Source organism: Nerophis lumbriciformis, linkage group LG27 (assembly GCF_033978685.3).
Source record: "Nerophis lumbriciformis linkage group LG27, RoL_Nlum_v2.1, whole genome shotgun sequence".
Taxonomy (NCBI): domain Eukaryota; kingdom Metazoa; phylum Chordata; class Actinopteri; order Syngnathiformes; family Syngnathidae; genus Nerophis; species Nerophis lumbriciformis.
Genome location: NC_084574.2, coordinates 28,404,751 through 28,425,429, shown reverse-complemented (window position 1 = coordinate 28,425,429; position 20,679 = coordinate 28,404,751). Strand labels below are relative to the sequence as shown.

At 39.5% G+C, this 20,679-nt stretch overlaps 1 protein-coding gene across 1 annotated transcript; it reads right to left on the bottom strand.

Annotated features, from left to right (window-relative positions):
• Positions 1 to 11,649: 11,649 nt before the first annotated feature.
• Positions 11,650 to 19,857, bottom strand: LOC140679946 (uncharacterized). The gene is made up of 3 exons (XM_072916314.1): positions 19,748 to 19,857; positions 19,403 to 19,684; positions 11,650 to 12,454 (listed from the first exon to the last, which is right to left on the bottom strand). Exons 2-3 carry the CDS (start codon positions 19,617 to 19,619, stop codon positions 12,174 to 12,176), a joined length of 498 nt encoding a protein of 165 aa, XP_072772415.1. The 5' UTR covers positions 19,620 to 19,684; positions 19,748 to 19,857; the 3' UTR covers positions 11,650 to 12,173.
• Positions 19,858 to 20,679: the final 822 nt, after the last annotated feature.

The following is a 20,679-nucleotide window of genomic DNA, read 5'->3' as shown; positions in this document are numbered from 1 at the left end:
GTTAACATACTTGCAAGATGGCGCCAAATGTCAAAATTCATGATTTTGAGGTTTTAACATATGTAGCTAAATTGCTAGCATAACATTAAAATGAAATTAAGCACAGGGGAGACAACCTTGCACAAAATAAGTAATCAGAACTACTCCAAATGACAATGGAAATAGTCCACAAAGTCAGAGAAATTGGAGTAAAACAGCAGAATATAATATGTAATTAAATAAATGTGATCGCCCCTCTTGCAAGTAATTAATGACATGGGCAAACTTCCACAAAAAAAGAACCCGAACGACTCTAAATAAGACTTAAAATTTTCCACTAAGTCAGAAAAATTGCAGTAAAAAAGCAGAATAAAACATGCCATTTGATTATTGTGATCTCCCCGTTTGCAAATAATGAATAGCAGGGGCAAACTTGCACACAAATAGAATCAGAACGACTCCAAACAAGACTACAAATAGTCCATTAAGTCAGAGAAATTGCAGTAAAACATCGAAACACAACATCCCATTTACCAGTAATTGATGTGATCGCCTTCTTTCATGTAATTAATAGCAGCAACAAACTAGGGAAAAATAAATAATCAGAACTCTAAATGAGACTAGACATAGTCCACTAAGTCAGACAAACTGCAGTAAAGCAGCAGAATAGCATATGTCATTAATTTAATGTGATTGACCATCTTGCAAGTGATTATTAACAGCAACAGCAAAATAAATAATCAGTACGACTCCAAATGACACTGGAAATAATCCACTAAATCAGATAAGTTGCAGTAAAACAGCAGAATAGAATACTGTATGTTATTAAATTAACATGATTGCTTTTCCTGCAAATAATTATTGACAGCGGCAAACTTGCACAAAAATATAATCAGAGCGACTTTAACTAAGGCTGGAAATTGTCCACTAAGTCATAGAATTTGCAGTAAAAGAGCAGTTTCATTGATGTCATCACCCCTCTTGCAAGTAATTAATAACAGGAACAAACTTGTGCAAAATAAATAATCAGAAAAGCTTTAAATGTGGCTGGAAATAGTCCAATAAGTCAGATAATGTGCAGTATAACTGCAAAATAGAATACAGTGCGTCATTAAATTAATGTGATTGACCGTCGCGCAAGTAATTAATAACCGCGGCAAAATAATAACCAGAACAACTGTAAAGGCGAATGGAACTTGTCCACTAAGTCAGAGAAATGTCAGTAGAATAGCATTGAAACAAGCGAGGTGTAGAGCGGTCGTCTGTCTCGACCAATGGGATTAGGTTGGAGGATCACATGACCAAACAAGGCGCAGTAAAGGTGGTATTGTGGGGATCACAATAGGTGTATAGAGAGTATATCCTACCATCAACAGTTCTATGACTTGTACTGTTTCTGAAGAGAATTACATTAAGAGACGTCATTTACAGTAAATATATTTAGATATTTTCTTAGTTTTTCATTCTCACACTAACTGGAATAATTACGCATGTTGTATTTGTACCCAATAAAGAGGAAAAGCAGCTTAATTGGTCACCCCTGGATGTGTGTGAAGTGCATAAGCTCTGATTGCTTTGCCATGCTTTAATTTCCACAGCTCAAAAGTAATAAAATGGTGGTGTATTAAAGGTTAAGCTGCTTTTCTAATCTTCTCTTGCTAATCTTCATCCCTCACCTAATACATACACCCTTGTCCAGGCAATGACTTCTATGACCCTGAAGGCTATTCCACAAAAAAGTTTAAGGCTGGGCCAAAAAAAAATAGACTAGACATTGTATGCGTGTTAAATCATGTGATCCTTGCATCTTAATGCTTAATAGAAAATTCCAAAGGAAATTTTGATGGGTGTGCTTATTGCCTTTTGGGCAGTTTTAAAGACAAATGCAAAATCATCTCAAAAATTTATTTTTAGCATATGCTAAGGTTAACATAATAACATGATTCTAATATCACCATGCTAACAAATAAGTTATTAACATACTTACATGATGTCCACAATTAAGAAAATCCATTAATTTTGGTTTTAAACATAAATTAGCATACTTGCAAGATGGCGCCAAGTATCAAAATCTATGAATTTCAGGTTGAAATGATCAAAAGGAACTAAAATGCTAGCACAAAAAGTCATAAGCTAACATAAAAAAAGTTAACATACTTGCAAGATGGCGCCGAATGTCAAAATTCATGATTTTGAGGTTTTAACACACGTAGCTAAATTGCTAACACAACATGTTAACATGCTAACATTAACATGTAAACATAGGAACAGTTAGCATACTTATGAGAATGCGCCAAGTGTCACAATCTTTGATTTTTAGTTTTAAATTAGCTAAAATGAAGCAGAAAATGTTAGCAGTAGCTCAATAAATGCCCTCTTAGTGTGTTGCAAGTAATTTTGGTTTTAAACAAAACTTAGCCTACTTGCAAGATGGCGCCAAGTATCAAAATCTATGAATTTCAGGTTGAAATGATCAAAAGGAACTAAAATGCTAGCACAAAAAGTCAGAATGCTAACATAAAAAAAGTTAACATACTTGCAAGATGGCGCCAAATGTCAAAATTCATGATTTTGAGGTTTTAACACACGTAGCTAAATTGCTAACACAACATGTTAACATGCTAACATTAACATGTAAACATAGGAACAGTTAGCATACTTATGAGCATGCGCCAAGTATCACAATCTTTGATTTTTAGTTTTAAATGAGCTAAAATGAAACAGAAAATGTTAGCAATAGCTCAATAAATGCACTCTTAGTGTGTTGCAAGTAATTTTGGTTTTAAACAAAACTTAGCATACTTGCAAGATGGCGCCTAGTATCAAAATCTATGAATTTCAGGTTGAAATGATCAAAATGAGCTAAAATGCTAGCACAAAAAGTCAGAATGCTAACATAAAAAAAAGTTAACATACTTGCAAGATGGCGCCAAATGTCAAAATTCATGATTTTGAGGTTTTAACACACGTAGCTAAATTGCTAACACAACATGTTAACATGCTAACATTAACATGCAAACATAGGAACAGTTAGCATACTTATGAGCATGCGCCAAGCATCACAATCTTTGATTTTTAGTTTTAAATGAGCTAAAATAAAACAGAAAATGTTAGCAGTAGCTCAATAAATGCACTCTTAGTGTGTTGCAAGTAATTTTGGTTTTAAACAAAACTTAGCATACTTGCAAGATGGCGCCAAGTATCAAAATCTATGAATTTCAGGTTGAAATTATCAAAAGGAACTAAAATGCTAGCACAAAAAGTCAGAATGCTAACATAAAAAAAAGTTAACATACTTGCAAGATAGCTCCAAATGTCAAAATTCATGATTTTGAGGTTTTAACACACGTAGCTATATTGCTAACACAACATGTTAGCATGCTAACATTAACATGCAAACATAGGAACAGTTAGCATACTTATGAGCATGCGCCAAGTATCACAATCTTTGATTTTTAGTTTTAAATGAGCTAAAATGAAGCAGAAAATGTTAGCAGTAGCTCAATACATGCACTCTTAGTGTGTTGCAAGTAAAAAAGTAACATCAATTGTACACTAATGATACTTTATATTTGACAAAGTGTTATTATTAGCTTCCGACTTTCGTTGATGTAATCGGCATTATCTCCTTTTCCATAAAAGGTATCACCGAGTCACCTAGTGCTCAGCGCTGACCTCCTCCAATTGAATTAACTCCACCCTATTAGTGGTTAAACCAGGGTGAGCAGCCTACGGTGGAGACGCACACTCGGGATAAAAGTGCGCGAGTCATCGCTCCTGCCGGGTCACGGCTCTGCCCGCTCTGACCCGGACTCACACACACTTTCTTTCTCAACTCATATCATATTTTGTTTATGGTAAATATTTACATCCAACTTGGAGAAGGCATACCACCGAGTTGAATTAAATAGTGGTATTTCAGTTTGAGCACATAATAAGGCCCGTAGTTTGATATTCGCAGGTGGATTGGATCTCCTAGGAAAAAAGGCTCTAATTGAGGTTTATGGAATGCAAAAGTGATAGCCATATCCTTGAGAAGAGACTACCTGTCTAGCTCAACGCCAACATGTACCGTATTTTTTCGAACTATAAGTCACAGTTTTTTTCATAGTTTGGCCGGGGGTGCGACTTATACCCAGGAGCGACTTATGTGTGAAATTATTAATTCACGTAAGAGACTAGACGTATAAGATTTCATGGGATTTAGCGATTAGGAGTGACAGATTGTTTGGTAAACGTATAGCATGTTCTATATGTTATAGTTATTTGAATGACTCTTACCATAATATGTTACGTTAACATACCAGGCACGTTCTCAGTTGGTTATTTATGCCTCATATAACGTACACTTATTCAGCCTGTTGTTCACTATTCTTTATTTATTTTAAATGGCCTTTCAAATGTCTATTCTTGGTGTTGGGTTTTATCAAATTAATTTCCCCCAAAATGCGACTTATACTCCAGTGTGACTTATATATGTTTTTTTTCGTTCTTTATTATGCATTTTCGGCCGGTGCGACTTGTAGTCCGAAAAATACAGTAAGTTATGTTGTTTTCCAGACTAACATCTCCTTTTATGGTCAGGATGTGCTCTCCTGACTTAGCACACACACACACAGAGAGACAGGAAGGAGGAATATAAAACTGATGTTTTGGCTTCTCCAAGTGAGGGGAGACATTTATTTTTGACTTTCTCCTCCAGGCGCTGCAGCCCTGAATAATGACGCTGGCTTGTAATAAAGCAACCTTTGGTTCAGTAAAGCATCGCCGACGTCTCTTTTGATCAAGCCGCACCACCGCGTCATCCTTCTGTCCGGACGGGGATGACAAGACCGGAAATACACTTCAATTGTCTCATTCACTGTTAGCTTAATTGGCAGCAGGCACCTTGTATTGGCGGTCCTCCATTACACAGGTTAATTCCGACTAGGGATTTGCCACAAAATAATCCAACAATACTAATTACTTTTTGATAGATTGAGTCCAACTGGTTCTGGCAGGTTGCGTAAATAGGAAATGTGTAAAAAAAAAACAGAGATACCTCCGGATAAGGGCTATAGTCCTAAACCTATTCGAAATCGTCTTGATATCACCTGTTATCTTTTTTGTGCGATATTGTACAATACTACGAACCAAATCATAATAAGCCACATCAAAAAATAACAGTCACAATAGACCACAGACAAAAGCTGAAATGGTTTGTCCTAATAATGGTCCAAATCATGGTTGCCCAGACTGATTTGGACCATTCAGACAAAAGCTGAAATGGTTTGTCCCAATAATGATCCAAATCGACTCTGGGCACCCCTGATTTGGACCATTCAGACAAAAGCTGAAATGGTTTGTCCTAATCATGGTCCAAATCATGGCTGCCCAGACTCTGGGCATCGCTGATCTGGACCATTCGGACAAAAGCTGAAATGGTTTGTTCTAGTAATGGTCCAAATCATGGCTGCCCAGACTGATTTGGACCATTCAGACAAAAGCTGAAATGGTTTGTCCTGATAATGGTCCAAATCAGGGCTGCCCAGACTTTTGGCATCCCTGATTTGGACCATTCAGACAAAAGCTGAAATGGTTTGTCCTAATAATGGTCCAAATCATGGCTTCCCAGACTGATTTGGACCATTCAGACAAAAGCTGAAATGGTTTGTTCTAGTAAATGGTCCAAATCATGGCTGCCCAGACTGATTTGGACCATTCAGACAAAAGCTGAAATGGTTTGTCCTGATAATGGTCCAAATCAGGGCTGCCCAGACGTTTGGCATCCCTGATTTGGACCATTCAGACAAAAGCTGAAATGGTTTGTCCTAATAATGGTTCAAATCATGGCTTCCCAGACTGATTTGGACCATTCAGACAAAAGCTGAAATGGTTTGTCCTGATAATGGTCCAAATCAGGGCTGCCCAGACTTTGGGCATCCCTGATTTGGTATATTCAGACAAAAGTTGAAATGGTTTGTCCTAAGAATGGTCCAAATCATGGGTGCCCAGACTCTGAGCATCCCTGATTTGGACCATTCAGACAAAAGCTGAAATGGTTTGTCCTAATAATGGTCCAAATCAGGGCTGCCCAGACTCTGGGAACCCCTGATTTGGACCATTCAGACAAAAGCTGAAATGGTTTATCCTGATATTGGTCCAAATCATGGGTGCCCAGACTCTGGGCATCCCTGATTTGGACCATTAAGACAAAAGCTGAAATGGTTTGTCCTAATAATGGTCCCAATCATGGGTGCCCAGACTCTGAACATTTTTGATTTGGACCTTTCGGACAAAAGCTGAAATGGTTTGTTCTAGTAAATGGTCCAAATCATGGCTGCCCAGACTGATTTGGACCATTCAGACAAAAGCTGAAATGGTTTGTCCTGATAATGGTCCAAATCAGGGCTGCCCAGACTTTTGGCATCCCTGATTCGGACCATTCAGACAAAAGCTGAAATGGTTTGTCCTAAGAATGGTCCAAATCAGGACTGCCCAGACTCTGGGCATCCCTGATTTGGACCATTCAGACAAAAGCTGAAATGGTTTGTCCTAATAATGGTCCAAATCATGGCTTCCCAGACTGATTTGGACCATTCAGACAAAAGCTGAAATGGTTTGTCCTGATAATGGTCCAAATCAGGGCTGCCCAGACTTTGGGCATCCCTGATTTGGTATATTCAGACAAAAGTTGAAATGGTTTGTCCTAAGAATGGTCCAAATCATGGGTGCCCAGACTCTGAGCATCCCTGATTTGGACCATTCAGACAAAAGCTGAAATGGTTTGTCCTAATAATGGTCCAAATCAGGGCTGCCCAGACTCTGGGAACCCCTGATTTGGACCATTCAGACAAAAGCTGAAATGGTTTATCCTGATATTGGTCCAAATCATGGGTGCCCAGACTCTGGGCATCCCTGATTTGGACCATTAAGACAAAAGCTGAAATGGTTTGTCCTAATAATGGTCCCAATCATGGGTGCCCAGACTCTGAACATTTTTGATTTGGACCTTTCGGACAAAAGCTGAAATGGTTTGTTCTAGTAAATGGTCCAAATCATGGCTGCCCAGACTGATTTGGACCATTCAGACAAAAGCTGAAATGGTTTGTCCTAATAATGGTCCAAATCATGGCTTCCCAGACTGATTTGGACCATTCAGACAAAAGCTGAAATGGTTTGTCCTGATAATGGTCCAAATCAGGGCTGCCCAGACTTTGGGCATCCCTGATTTGGTATATTCAGACAAAAGTTGAAATGGTTTGTCCTAAGAATGGTCCAAATCAGGGCTGCCCAGACTCTGGGAACCCCTGATTTGGACCATTCAGACAAAAGCTGAAATGGTTTATCCTGATATTGGTCCAAATCATGGGTGCCCAGACTCTGGGCATCCCTGATTTGGACCATTAAGACAAAAGCTGAAATGGTTTGTCCTAATAATGGTCCCAATCATGGGTGCCCAAACTCTGAACATTTTTGATTTGGACCTTTCGGACAAAAGCTGAAATGGTTTGTCCTGATAATGGTCCAAATCAGGGCTGCCCAGACTTTTGGCATCCCTGATTTGGACCATTCAGACAAAAGCTGAAATGGTTTGTCCTAATAATGGTCCAAATCATGGCTTCCCAGACTGATTTGGACCATTCAGACAAAAGCTGAAATGGTTTGTCCTGATAATGGTCCAAATCAGGGCTGCCCAGACTTTTGGCATCCCTGATTTGGACCATTCAGACAAAAGCTGAAATGGTTTGTCCTAATAATGGTTCAAATCATGGCTTCCCAGACTGATTTGGACCATTCAGACAAAAGCTGAAATGGTTTGTCCTGATAATGGTCCAAATCAGGGCTGCCCAGACTTTGGGCATCCCTGATTTGGTATATTCAGACAAAAGTTGAAATGGTTTGTCCTAAGAATGGTCCAAATCATGGGTGCCCAGACTCTGAGCATCCCTGATTTGGACCATTCAGACAAAAGCTGAAATGGTTTGTCCTAATAATGGTCCAAATCAGGGCTGCCCAGACTCTGGGAACCCCTGATTTGGACCATTCAGACAAAAGCTGAAATGGTTTATCCTAATAATGGTCCAAATCATGGGTGCCCAGACTCTGGGAATCCCTGATTTGGACCATTCAGACAAAATCTGAAATGGTTTGTCCTAATAATGGTCCAAATCATGGGTGCCCAGACTCTGAACATTTTTGATTTGGACCTTTCGGACAAAAGCTGAAATGGTTTGTTCTAGTAAATGGTCCAAATCATGGCTGCCCAGACTGATTTGGACCATTCAGACAAAAGCTGAAATGGTTTGTCCTGATAATGGTCCAAATCAGGGCTGCCCAGACTTTTGGCATCCCTGATTCGGACCATTCAGACAAAAGCTGAAATGGTTTGTCCTAAGAATGGTCCAAATCAGGACTGCCCAGACTCTGGGCATCCCTGATTTGGACCATTCAGACAAAAGCTGAAATGGTTTGTCCTAATAATGGTCCAAATCATGGCTTCCCAGACTGATTTGGACCATTCAGACAAAAGCTGAAATGGTTTGTCCTGATAATGGTCCAAATCAGGGCTGCCCAGACTTTGGGCATCCCTGATTTGGTATATTCAGACAAAAGTTGAAATGGTTTGTCCTAAGAATGGTCCAAATCATGGGTGCCCAGACTCTGAGCATCCCTGATTTGGACCATTCAGACAAAAGCTGAAATGGTTTGTCCTAATAATGGTCCAAATCAGGGCTGCCCAGACTCTGGGAACCCCTGATTTGGACCATTCAGACAAAAGCTGAAATGGTTTATCCTGATATTGGTCCAAATCATGGGTGCCCAGACTCTGGGCATCCCTGATTTGGACCATTAAGACAAAAGCTGAAATGGTTTGTCCTAATAATGGTCCCAATCATGGGTGCCCAGACTCTGAACATTTTTGATTTGGACCTTTCGGACAAAAGCTGAAATGGTTTGTTCTAGTAAATGGTCCAAATCATGGCTGCCCAGACTGATTTGGACCATTCAGACAAAAGTTGAAATGGTTTGTCCTGATAATGGTCCAAATCAGGGCTGCCCAGACTTTTGGCATCCCTGATTTGGACCATTCAGACAAAAGCTGAAATGGTTTGTCCTAATAATGGTCCAAATCATGGCTTCCCAGACTGATTTGGACCATTCAGACAAAAGCTGAAATGGTTTGTCCTGATAATGGTCCAAATCAGGGCTGCCCAGACTTTGGGCATCCCTGATTTGGTATATTCAGACAAAAGTTGAAATGGTTTGTCCTAAGAATGGTCCAAATCATGGGTGCCCAGACTCTGAGCATCCCTGATTTGGACCATTCAGACAAAAGCTGAAATGGTTTGTCCTAATAATGGTCCCAATCATGGGTGCCCAGACTCTGGGCAGCCCTGATTTGGACCATTCAGACAAAAGCTGAAATGGTTTGTCCTAAGAATGGCCCAAATCATGAGTGTCCAGACTTTGAGCATCCCTGATTTGGACCATTCAGACAAAAGCTGAAATAGTTTGTCCTAATCATGGTCCAAATCATGGGTGCCCAGAGTATGGGAACCCCTGATTTGGACCATTCAGACAAAACTGAAATGGTTTGTCCTGATAATGGTCCAAATCACTCTGGGAACCCCTGATTTGGACCATTCAGACAAAAGCTGAAATGGTTTGTCCTAAGGATGGTCCAAATCATGGGTGCCCAGACTCTGGGCATCCTGATTTGGACCATTCAGACAAAAGCTGAAATGGTTTGTCCTAATAATGTACCAGAGTCTGGGCACCCCTGGTTTGGACCATTCAGACAAAAGTTGAAATGGTTTGTTTTAATAATGGTCCAAATCAGGGCTGCCCAGAGTCAGAGTCTTTGGACCATTTTTGAGACAAACCACTTCAGCTTTTGTCCGTGGTCTATTGTGACTGTTATTATTTGATGTGGCTTATTATGATTTGATTCGTAGTATCGTACAATATCGCACAAAAAAGATAACAGGTGATATTTAGATTTTTTTGAAACTTTGTAGAAAAGAAAAAGGTAAAAAAAGACAAGAAGTAAGAAATAACTTTGTGTCAGCTTTTTGTAATATTTATTTATAAATAGTTATTATTGTTAGGTAATAGAATCAAAATGTGAGCTTTTATTTTCCAAGACCCACTCGACATCCATTGCTTTCGGTCTCCCCTAGGGGGGGGGGGGGGGGGTTACCCACATATGCGGTCCTCTCCAAGGTTTCTCATAGTCATTCACATCGACGTCCCACTGGGGTGAGTTTTTCCTTGCCCTTATGTGGGCTTTGTACCGAGGATGTCGTTGTGGCTTGTTCAGCCCTTTGAGACACTTGTGATTTAGGGCTATATAAATAAACATTCATTGATTGATGATTGAAGATGACGTGGCTGTACTGGCTGCTGGTTGCAGGAGCTTTGTGCTCTTTTGTTGTCTTGTCTGTCCTTTGTGTTTTTAATGTTTTGTTTTCATGTATTTTTTTCCTTATTTGTTGTGGACTTTTTCTATCTGCACTGCAAATACATAATTTTCCCATTGTGTGATAAATGATTTATCCTAAAATATCCCTCATCAACCTGTGAAAATATTAGGATTTGATTGGAAATAACATAAGGAATGAGTAACTTCTGATACCAATATTGGAGCCTTGAGTATTGGCAGATACCGATATTACTCCAATACGATATCAGCGCGAATCATACATACTTTTATTATTTTATAGTGTGAAATGTTATTAAAAACACCAACCTTCTGATTGACTTATGCTGTCTTTAAATGTAAGTGGGGTGGCAATTTGTTTTTTGGCAACATCTAGGGTTCACAATAGTTGATTAAGCTAAGCGCCCGATGCAGTAAGTTGAATTATGTGGACACGTTTGTTACTGGATATTTTCTAATATGCTTTGGAGACATTTATGCACAGCTTTTTAGCTAATTTTGTATGTTTAGACCCAAAAAAATCATTGATTTTGATGATTGGCGCCATCTTACATATATGTTACCTTCTCATATGTTAGCATGCAAGCATTTTTGCTGATTTTATAAATATAAACCTACAATTCATGGGTTTTGAGACATGTCTCCCTTTTGCAAGCATGCCAACAATCTAACGTTAGCACGCTAACATTTTATGGTAGCTCGGCCCAGATGTTCACAGCACACTTAGCAGGCCCATCAAGATTTTAGTTATCAGTATCATTGACAAATGTGGCGTTTTAGACTGCAATATTGTTCAATGAAGGACGCTTATTACGTACAGTGTGTCTAGCTTGTGTGCTATTGTTTGCTCAGCTGTTGTGTAGCTGCTCGCTCCTCAAAGCCTATAGACGACCATGTTAACCTTTTGTAAATGATACTAGTCAAATAAAAGAAAACACCAAATTTGTGTGTTTATTAGAGGACATTTAGATCTTAACTGACTGTCCAGCTTTGCACAAGTAAACACTGCATGAGTGCTTGTATCGGTACGTGGATCTGATATTTTTAGATGCCAGCCAATATTTTCCGATACTTTTTTTTTTTTTTTCAATATTATACTAGGGAAGGGATTCATCTGGCACCTTTCCTGGGTGGATCTCGTGTGAGAGGAAAGTGGGGCGGGGGGGTTAATCATTTTGCAATGCAGTCTGCTGAAAACGAAGAGAGCGCCACTCTCCATAGCAACTGACGCCGTGGTCAAATGCATAGTGCAACCCCCCGATTCGTCACGTTTCATGTGTCGGGTAAATTGCAACGAATGGAGCCATGTGAATCCGCTTCCTAGTGTAGACCGATATCAACATGGGATCGGGACACCCTTATAATTAAGTAATGCTGACATGGCACAAATCCTATATGAGGAGAAGAACACACAGATGACAACAGTGTATTACACCTGGCATCCTTCCGTTCTGTATGATGTCGTATAAGCACCATTTAAGTTCGATACAACAATCAGTTCACCATTACAATAATAAGGTGCCTTGACAATAAAATGTCAAAACTGAAGAACAACATATTTTCTCAAAATATACTAAATTTGAGCTGAATTCAACTAAAACTGTGGTGACTATCTAGAGGTATCATCGCCAACATGGCGACTCAAGGCTGACTGAACACAGTTTGTGTTCAGTTAAAGGGTTTACAGTAAGTAGAGGCTGGGCATAGACAGTCACAACAAGGTGGATCCGGTACCACGTTAGGTAAAATGCAAAGTAGAGCCCCCCGTCCCTCACACGTCGCTCTCCTTTGGAATTGGCTGAGTGAAGGACGGGCTGCCGCCGCCGAGACTGCTGGGAAAGAAGTGGGGTATGTACGGCATGACCGCCATCCGAGGACTGGTCAGTGGCGTCTCAGCGGACGGCGTCATGGGGATAACGACGTCGTCCTGGTCCCACACGTGGAAGGCATTGGGGTGCGAGTGGCTGAGGGAAGGTGGGATCTGAAGGGGACTGACGCCTTCCACCTCGCCGTCTTTTTGCACGTCCTCTTCGAACGGACCCAGCAAACAGTCTGTGGACACATGATGAAAGGTCACTTTTGCATATTTGGTGGCACTACAAGGTGTGTGTGGGGGGGGGGCGGGGTTTGGTGGTAGCGGGGGTGTATTTTGTAGCGTCCCGGAAAAGTTAGTACTGCAAAGGGTTCTGGGTATTTGTTCTGTTGTGTTTATGTTGTGTTACGGTGCGGATGTTCTCCCAAAATGTGTTTGTTATTCTTGTTTGGTGTGGATTCACAGTGTGGCGTATATTTCTAACAGTGTTAAAGTTGTTTATACGGCCACCCTCAGTGTAACGTGTATCGCTGTTGATCAAGTATGCTTTGCATTCACGTGAGTGTGCGTACAAAAGCCGCACATATCTTGTGACTGGGCCGGCACGTTGTTAGAATGGATGAAAAGCGGACGTGACGACAGCTCGTAGAGGATGTTAAAGGCAGTGCCTTTAAGGCACGCCCCCAAGACTGTGGTCCAGGTGGACTACGAGATATAATGACTGATGAACACCTTCGTTCGATAATGAAGGTTGCCTCAGCTCAAAGCCTGAGCCCCGACATTAATGAACTAGCATCCAAGAAAAGATGGGCACATCAGATTAGATCAGTGTGCTGCAAACTGAGCAGTTCAAAGTCCTGAATGGTTGGTTTATTCATTATTTTATTTTCTAATTTATTAGCCTGTGGAAAAAGTTAATGTTGATATTTACCTCAGAAGGCTGCAAATAGAAAAGAGGCATTCAATTTTTTATTTAAATTGTATTTGATATGCCATTGATATTTTTTAATTATTATTATTATTGTTTGAAACTCGATTTTGCATGTCACTATAAAGTTATATAAGCCTTGCTTGTTCAATATTTAATGCAAAACTTGTTTGGGTCTCTATTAAAAGGTTAATTTGTTCAACCTTGGCTTGCGGCTTTGTTCAGTTTTACATTTTGGCCCACTCTGTATTTGAGTTTGACACCACTGCTCTAACCACTAGGACCATACATGATGAGATTATTAGATAATACTAAAGGGGCCCTGTTATGCAAAACCAACTTTTCTTACATATTGGTACCTGTTTTTGTGTATTTGTGATCTGAATAAGTCCCCAAAAATCTGAACTTGAACAGTGGAGGCATTACGGACATACACTATATTGCCAAAAGGATTTGGCCACCCATCCAAATGATCAGAATCAGGGGTCCTAATCACTTGGCCCGGCCACAGGTGTATAAAATCAAGCACTTAGGCATGGAGACTGTTTCTACAAACATTTGTGAAAGAATGGGCCGCTCTCAGGAGCTCAGTGATTTCCAGCGTGGAACTGTCACAGGATGCCACCTGTGCAACAAATCCAGTCATGAAATTTCCTCACTCGTAAATATTTCAAAGTCAACTGTCGGCTTTATTATAAGAAAATTGAAGAGTTTATGAACAACAGCAACTCAGCCAGGAAGTGGTAGGCCACGTAAACTGACAGAGAGGGGTCAGCGGATGCTGAAGCGCATAGTGCAAAGACTTTCTGCACAGTCAGTTGCTACAGAGCTCCAAACTTCATGTGACCTTCCAATTAGCCCACGTACAGTATGCAGAGAGCTTCATGGAATGGATTTCCATGGCCGAGCAGCGGCATCTAAGCCATACATCACCAAGTCCAATGCAAAGCGTGGGATGCAGTGGTGTAAAGCACGTCGCCACTGGACTCTAGAGCAGTGGAGACAAGTTCTCTGGAGTGATGAATCACGCTTTTCCATCTGGCAATCTGATGGACGAGTCTAGGTTTGGAGGTTGCCAGAAGAACGATACAGGAGGAATTATGGTGTAGGATTGTTTTTCAGGAGTTGGGCTTGGCCCCTTAGTTTCAGTGAAAGGAACGTTAAATGCTCCAGGATACCAAAACATTTTGGACGATTCCATTCTCCCAACCATGTGGGAACAGTTTGGAGCGGGCCCCTTCCTCTTTCAACATGATTGTGCACAAAGCAAAGTCCATAAATACATGGATGACAAAGTCTGGTGTGGATGAACTTGACTGGCCTGCACAGAGTCCTGACCTGAACCCGATAGAACACCTTTGGAATGAATTAGAAAGGAGACTGAGAGCTAGGCCTTCTCGACCAACAGCCTTAGCAGAAGAGTTGAAGCTGTAATAGCTGCAAAAGGTGGACCGACATATTGAACCCTATGAGTTAGGAATGGGATGGCACTTCAAGTTCATATGTGAGTCAAGGCAGGTGGCCAAATACTTTTGTCAATATAGTGTATTTATAAAACAATCTTGCCTTCCTTCATTCTTCCGGGAAAGTAATTTGCAATGTTTTTCCAATTAGCGATGTCAGCGGACAGCTCCATATATGGTCAAGATGTATCCAAAGTGCTTTGTGCGAGTCCACCAATGTAGTCAATAATTTCCTTCTTTTTCCTCTATCTTCTTGTTGTGGGCCAGACTGGCTCCTACATGCACATGCATCCTGCGCTGTGGCCATTTCTAATACAAATGAGCGTCAGTAGACTTGCTATGTAAGCGCTAAAAAGTACAACAAAGATGGCGGGGAGAAGACGCTGTCGAGTGGAACCACGTAAACAAGACCACGCACAAAACGGCACATCCTGAAAACGGTCTGAAAAACAAAATCTATCCAAAATTTGGACCAAACAACTACCGTTACATGTTATGTAGACCAAGTGTTTTAAATGTAGAAAAATAATCAAACCGAGCCTTTTAAAGTTCAAAAGATTTGCAACTGTATGCAGTACATGTATTTTTCCTTGTCAAAACGGAAATAATTAATATGCTTAGTAAGAAAAGATAAAGAACTTTATTGACGCATATTATTTCCAGGCTTTTACGGGCCATTTCTAACCATGTGGCGGGCCAGCTCTGGGCCCCGGACCTTGAGTATGACACCTGTCCTTTAAATAGATAAACAAACAAAATATGCATTTGCACTTTTCTGTCACGCTCATGCATTGCTAGGTTTGTTGTGACCCCAGGGTGCAGGAGACGGGGGTGATGTGCAGGCAAGACAATATTTAGTTCAGAGGTGTCAAACTCATTTTAGATCGGGGGCCACATGGAGAAAAATCAACTCCACGTGGAGTAAAATCACAGCACGATAACTTAAACAAAGACAACTTCAGATTGTTTTCTTTGTTTAAAAATAGAACAAGTACATTCTGAAAATGTACAAATCATAATGTTGTTGTTTTTTTACACTTACATGTTGCGGTTAACAGTATTCTATCTTTATTTATACTTTCTGAATAAATTATGTGATAATGTTCATCAGTCAACTCATTGGTGTTAATTTTCAATCTATCAAGATAAAAAAAAAAATATCAAAATCAAATTACAGGATGTTATTTATGTAGTTTGCTCATTTTCCTCTACTGGAGCACTAACATCATGTGATTTTTTTTTTTTTTTTTTTACATGCATAGCATCATCTTCAACAGTGTTTTTCAACCACTGTGCTGCGGCACACTAGTGTGCCGTAAGATACAGTCTGGTGTGCCGTGGGAAATTTTGCAACTTCACCTAATTGGTCCAAAAAATATTTTTTACAAATCAATAATTATAATCTGCTAATAATGTGCCGTTCCTTAGTGTCTGTGCTGTGTAGAGCTCTGCAGGGTAACCATGTAATACTCTTCCATATCAGTAGGTGGCAGCAGGTAGTTCATCAAAAGGGAAAGGAAAAGGTACTGAAGCTTAGGGAAGGCTATGCAAAACGAAATTAAAACAGAACTTGCTACAAGGTAAACAAAAACAGAATGCTGGACAACAGCAAAGACTTACAGCGTGTGGAGCAGAGATGGCGTCCACAAAGTACATCCGTACATGACATGGGTATCGACAATGTCCCGACAAAGAAGGATAGTGTACGCACAGCTTAAATAGTCTTGATTGCTAACACAAAGCAGGTGTGGGCAATAGCACTCAAAGTAAGGCGTGAAGCTGCTACAGGAAAACACCAACAAAACAGTAAGGAAGGGTCACCAAAATAACAGAGCAAGACAGGAACTAAAGCACTACACACAGGAAACAACAACAAACTCAAAATAAGGCAACCTGGTGGAGTTTAATTTTTTAACCTTTTCGGCTGGTGGTGTGCCTCCGTATTTTCTTTATGAAAAAAAGGTTGAAAAACACTGATCTACAAAGATACAAATAATTGCTATTGCGACATCTAGTGGACACATTTAGAACAGCAGTTTCTTTCATTAAAAAAATTCGGCTCATTTTTATACTTAGCAAACTCGGATAAAACCTGTTCGCCGGCCTGATCCGTACGTTTGCCACACCTAATATAGTTGTTTAACAGAAGGAGCTCAGCAACCAGTCAACATTGTCCACAACCAGGGCAATCTTCTTGTAGAGAAGCCTGATTGGCAACCACAAACAGGTATGCTCAGGTTGCCATGTGTAAAAAAAAAGTTCAATACATTAACTTTGATGACAAGTGACGACACACTTTTGGAAGATGTGTAACACATACAAAAAGCTGAAGAAAAGGCCAAACAAAGAACACTGAAAACATTGAAAGATTTTTTTTATTTTTTTTGGGCAACTTTGTGAAAAAGGGACGCAATCAGGGACGTTAGGTCGCAACAATCACATATAAAGCCCGAGGAGGGACGAGTTAATCCTTCGATGATAGCTAAAAGGAGGCCTCGTGTGATTGGCTTGACGCGGTTTGCCATTCAAACACAGAACATTTTGTCCAACTGTAATAGACACAAAAAAAAAATCCCTCATAAAGAGGTTCTCTTTATTCAGGATACTACAATATCTTCCACTTGCATTTGTCTTTTCAACCTTTTTTTGTGTGTTCATTATTCTCTTAAATAAGTAGACACATTTTAATTCCTTGTAAATGTCTTAACAAAAACATTGAACTCCATAAAATACAAAATATTCTTCTTCTGCACGGGTGTCAAACTCAAGGCTCAGGGGCCAGATCTGAATCATAACATGCGTCAATAATATACTCCATCCATCCATTTTCTACCGCTTATTCCATACTGCTAAATGTAATTGTTCTTTCTGTTTTGACAGTAAAAAAATACATTTACTGCATGCAATTGCACCAACGTTGATTGATTGATTGATTAAGACTTTTATTAGTAGGTTGCACAGTGAAGTACATATTCCGTACAATTGACCACTAAATGGTAACACCCGAATAAGTTTTTCAACTTGTTTAAGTCAGGGTCCACTTAAATTGATTCATGATACAGATTTATACTATCAGATATATACTATCATCATAATACAGTCATCACACAAGATAATCACATTGAATTATTTACATTATTTACAATCCGGGGTGTGGGGGGGGGAGGTTAGGTTTGGTTGTTATCATCAGAGAGAGAGAGAGAGAGAGAGAGAGAGAGAGAGAGAGAGAGATCAGAAGGCATAAGAAAAAGTATCTGCATTTGATTGTTTCCATTTTATTATTAACAATCCGGGAAGGGTGTTAGTTTAGGGTTGTAGCTGCCTGGAGGTGTACTTTTATTGCGGTTTTGAAGGAGGATAGAGATGCCCTTTCTTCTATACCTGTTGGGAGCGCATTCCACATTGATGTGGCATAGAAAGAGAATGAGTTAAGACCTTTGTTAGATCGGAATCTGGGTTTAACGTGGTTAGTGGAGCTCCCCCTGGTGTTGTGGTTATGACGGTCATTTACGTTAAGGAAGTAGTTTGACATGTACTTCGGTATCAGGGAGGTGTAGCGGATTTTATAGACTAGGCTCAGTGCAAGTTGTTTTACTCTGTCCTCCACCCTGAGCCAGCCCACTTTGGAGAAGTGGGTAGGAGTGAGGTGGGATCTGGGGTGGAGGTCTAGAAGTAATCTGACTAGCTTGTTCTGGTATGTTTGGAGTTTAGATTTGAGGGTTTTGGAGGTGCTAAGGTACCAGGAGGTGCATGCGTAATCGAAAAAGGGTTGAACGAGAGTTCCCGCCAGAATCCTCATGGTGCTTTTGTTGACCAGAGAGGAGATTCTAAAGAGAAATCTTGTTCGTTGATTGACCTTTTTGATTACCTTGGTTGCCATTTTAATATTATTATCATACATTCAAAACTTTTTTTGGTAAAATAAAAACATAGGTACTTAAATATCTGCTTGACTTGTCATTTCAAAGCAAGATATGCATCAAGTTGTACATTGTAAAAATGAAAATAGGGTAACGCTTTAGTATGGGGAACATATTCTAAGTAACAAAGACTTGATTTAGAGTTATTTGGACACTAGGGGAACATATAAGGGTTAGGGTTTCTAATAAGCAATAATTCTGAGGTTATTGAGGGAAGACTCTTGGTTAATGGCTTACTGGTTGTATAATAAGGCCATACAGAATAAGGCATTAATAAGTACTTAATAATGACTAATTAAGAGCCAATATGTTACTAATTTGCATGTTAATAAGCAACTAATTAATGGTGAATATGAACAAGTGGTAGAAAATGGATGGATGGATGTTCCTCATACTAAAGTGTTACCGAAAATTGATTTTACGGTAGAAAACTCACAGCTCAGTTGCCAGAATTGTATCTTTAAAAACAGGTTTTCAGTTTACATCGTAAAACCAACATTCCCTACATTTACGGTTAAAAACAAAACTGGATTTTTACTGTTTTTTTCCATTGACAATAATATTGTCATGATTCTCTAAGACTGCCTCGGACTTTTGTTTATTGTTTCTTTAGTTCCTGTAGTGTTTCCAGTCCAGTCAGTCTCCTCACTCATCTTTGCACTGACCTATGCATTAACCTGATCACAGACCGTATAACAACCCAGATAAAGGAGCATGTACAGTCAAAATAAATCGCACGATTAATCTGCGTACATATGTAATATTTTTTTGTGGTTAATCATATCATTTTTGACAGTTTTAGTATAAACATTGGCAAATAGTGAAGCCTGTATGAGTACATTAGTGGAGGTTTAGGGACTGAAATAGACGGATTACCTGTGATATCCAGCATGAGGTCTTTGATGAGGTGACCCACAATAGCATAAGCCACAGCGACCACGACCACGGCAGCCATGACGAGGTAAATAACCGATTTCGGTAGCTGGATGAGGTCCCTTGAAGGGGGCTTGTACTCCTTATACAGGGGATTCACATTCTGGACCAAATACTGGAATAAAGGTCCTCCTCCTTCTGTGTTGTTAAAGCTCTCCATGTTCCCAAAGTTAGTTCATCCAATTCAAAATGGTTAATCCATCAGCGTTATAATGTGTACCCACCCTAAAAAAAACAGATATAGTCAAGGTTTGACAAAGTACAGGGAATGAAAATAAGTCTACCCACCATTCCATTTTATGGAAGTTCACATGCTTCTTCACAAACTAGCAGAGTTTCATCCTGGAACCTTTCTGTGTGTTTCTGCAATGTGTCCTCTACCCTGAAGTAATCCAGACTGACTGCAGGCGACTAGAACACATAAGAAGGAGAGAGACAGGAAGGAAGGAAGGGATTACAATTCCAATCAACAAGCCCCTCATCCCATCACAGTCCAGACCCCACAGATTAGCCCACTTCAGTCTGATTTCAGTGCTCCCGTGGCCCTTAAAATTCACACAAAATGATGGAAAATAATATTTTAACATTGGCGGGCAACGATTAAAAGGTTGGTATTAAGCCGACACAAGCAAACACAAGACCACTATTGCAGATAGCACCACTGATAACATTACTTTTTAAAAATGATTTTTAATTTGTTGGTCGTAATTACAATCAGAATAAAACACAGAGATGACCAATAAAAATGTTTTTTTTTTATGATCAAACTTATTTGTCATTAATTAAACAATATATAAATACAACACTATAAAACAATCAGAATAAAACATCTCGAGAAACAAAAGGTGACTAAAAATATACATTTTTCATAAGCAAACTTATTTATGATCAATTTAACAATATGTACATACCGCAATATAGTAATTACAATCAGAATTAAACACATAGAGGAACAAAAGGCGAATGAAAATTGTATTTTATGATCAAAGTTATTTGTGATTAATTAAACAATATATAAATACATCACTATAAAACAATGTCATAATTATAATCAGAATAAAAACATAGAGAAACAAAAGGTGACTAAAAATATGTATTTTTCATAAGCAAACTTATTTATGATCGATTTAACAATATATAAATACAAGGATGTAATAATTACAATCAGAATAAAACAAATAGAGAAACGAAAGGGCGAATAAAAGAAGTGTACGGAAACT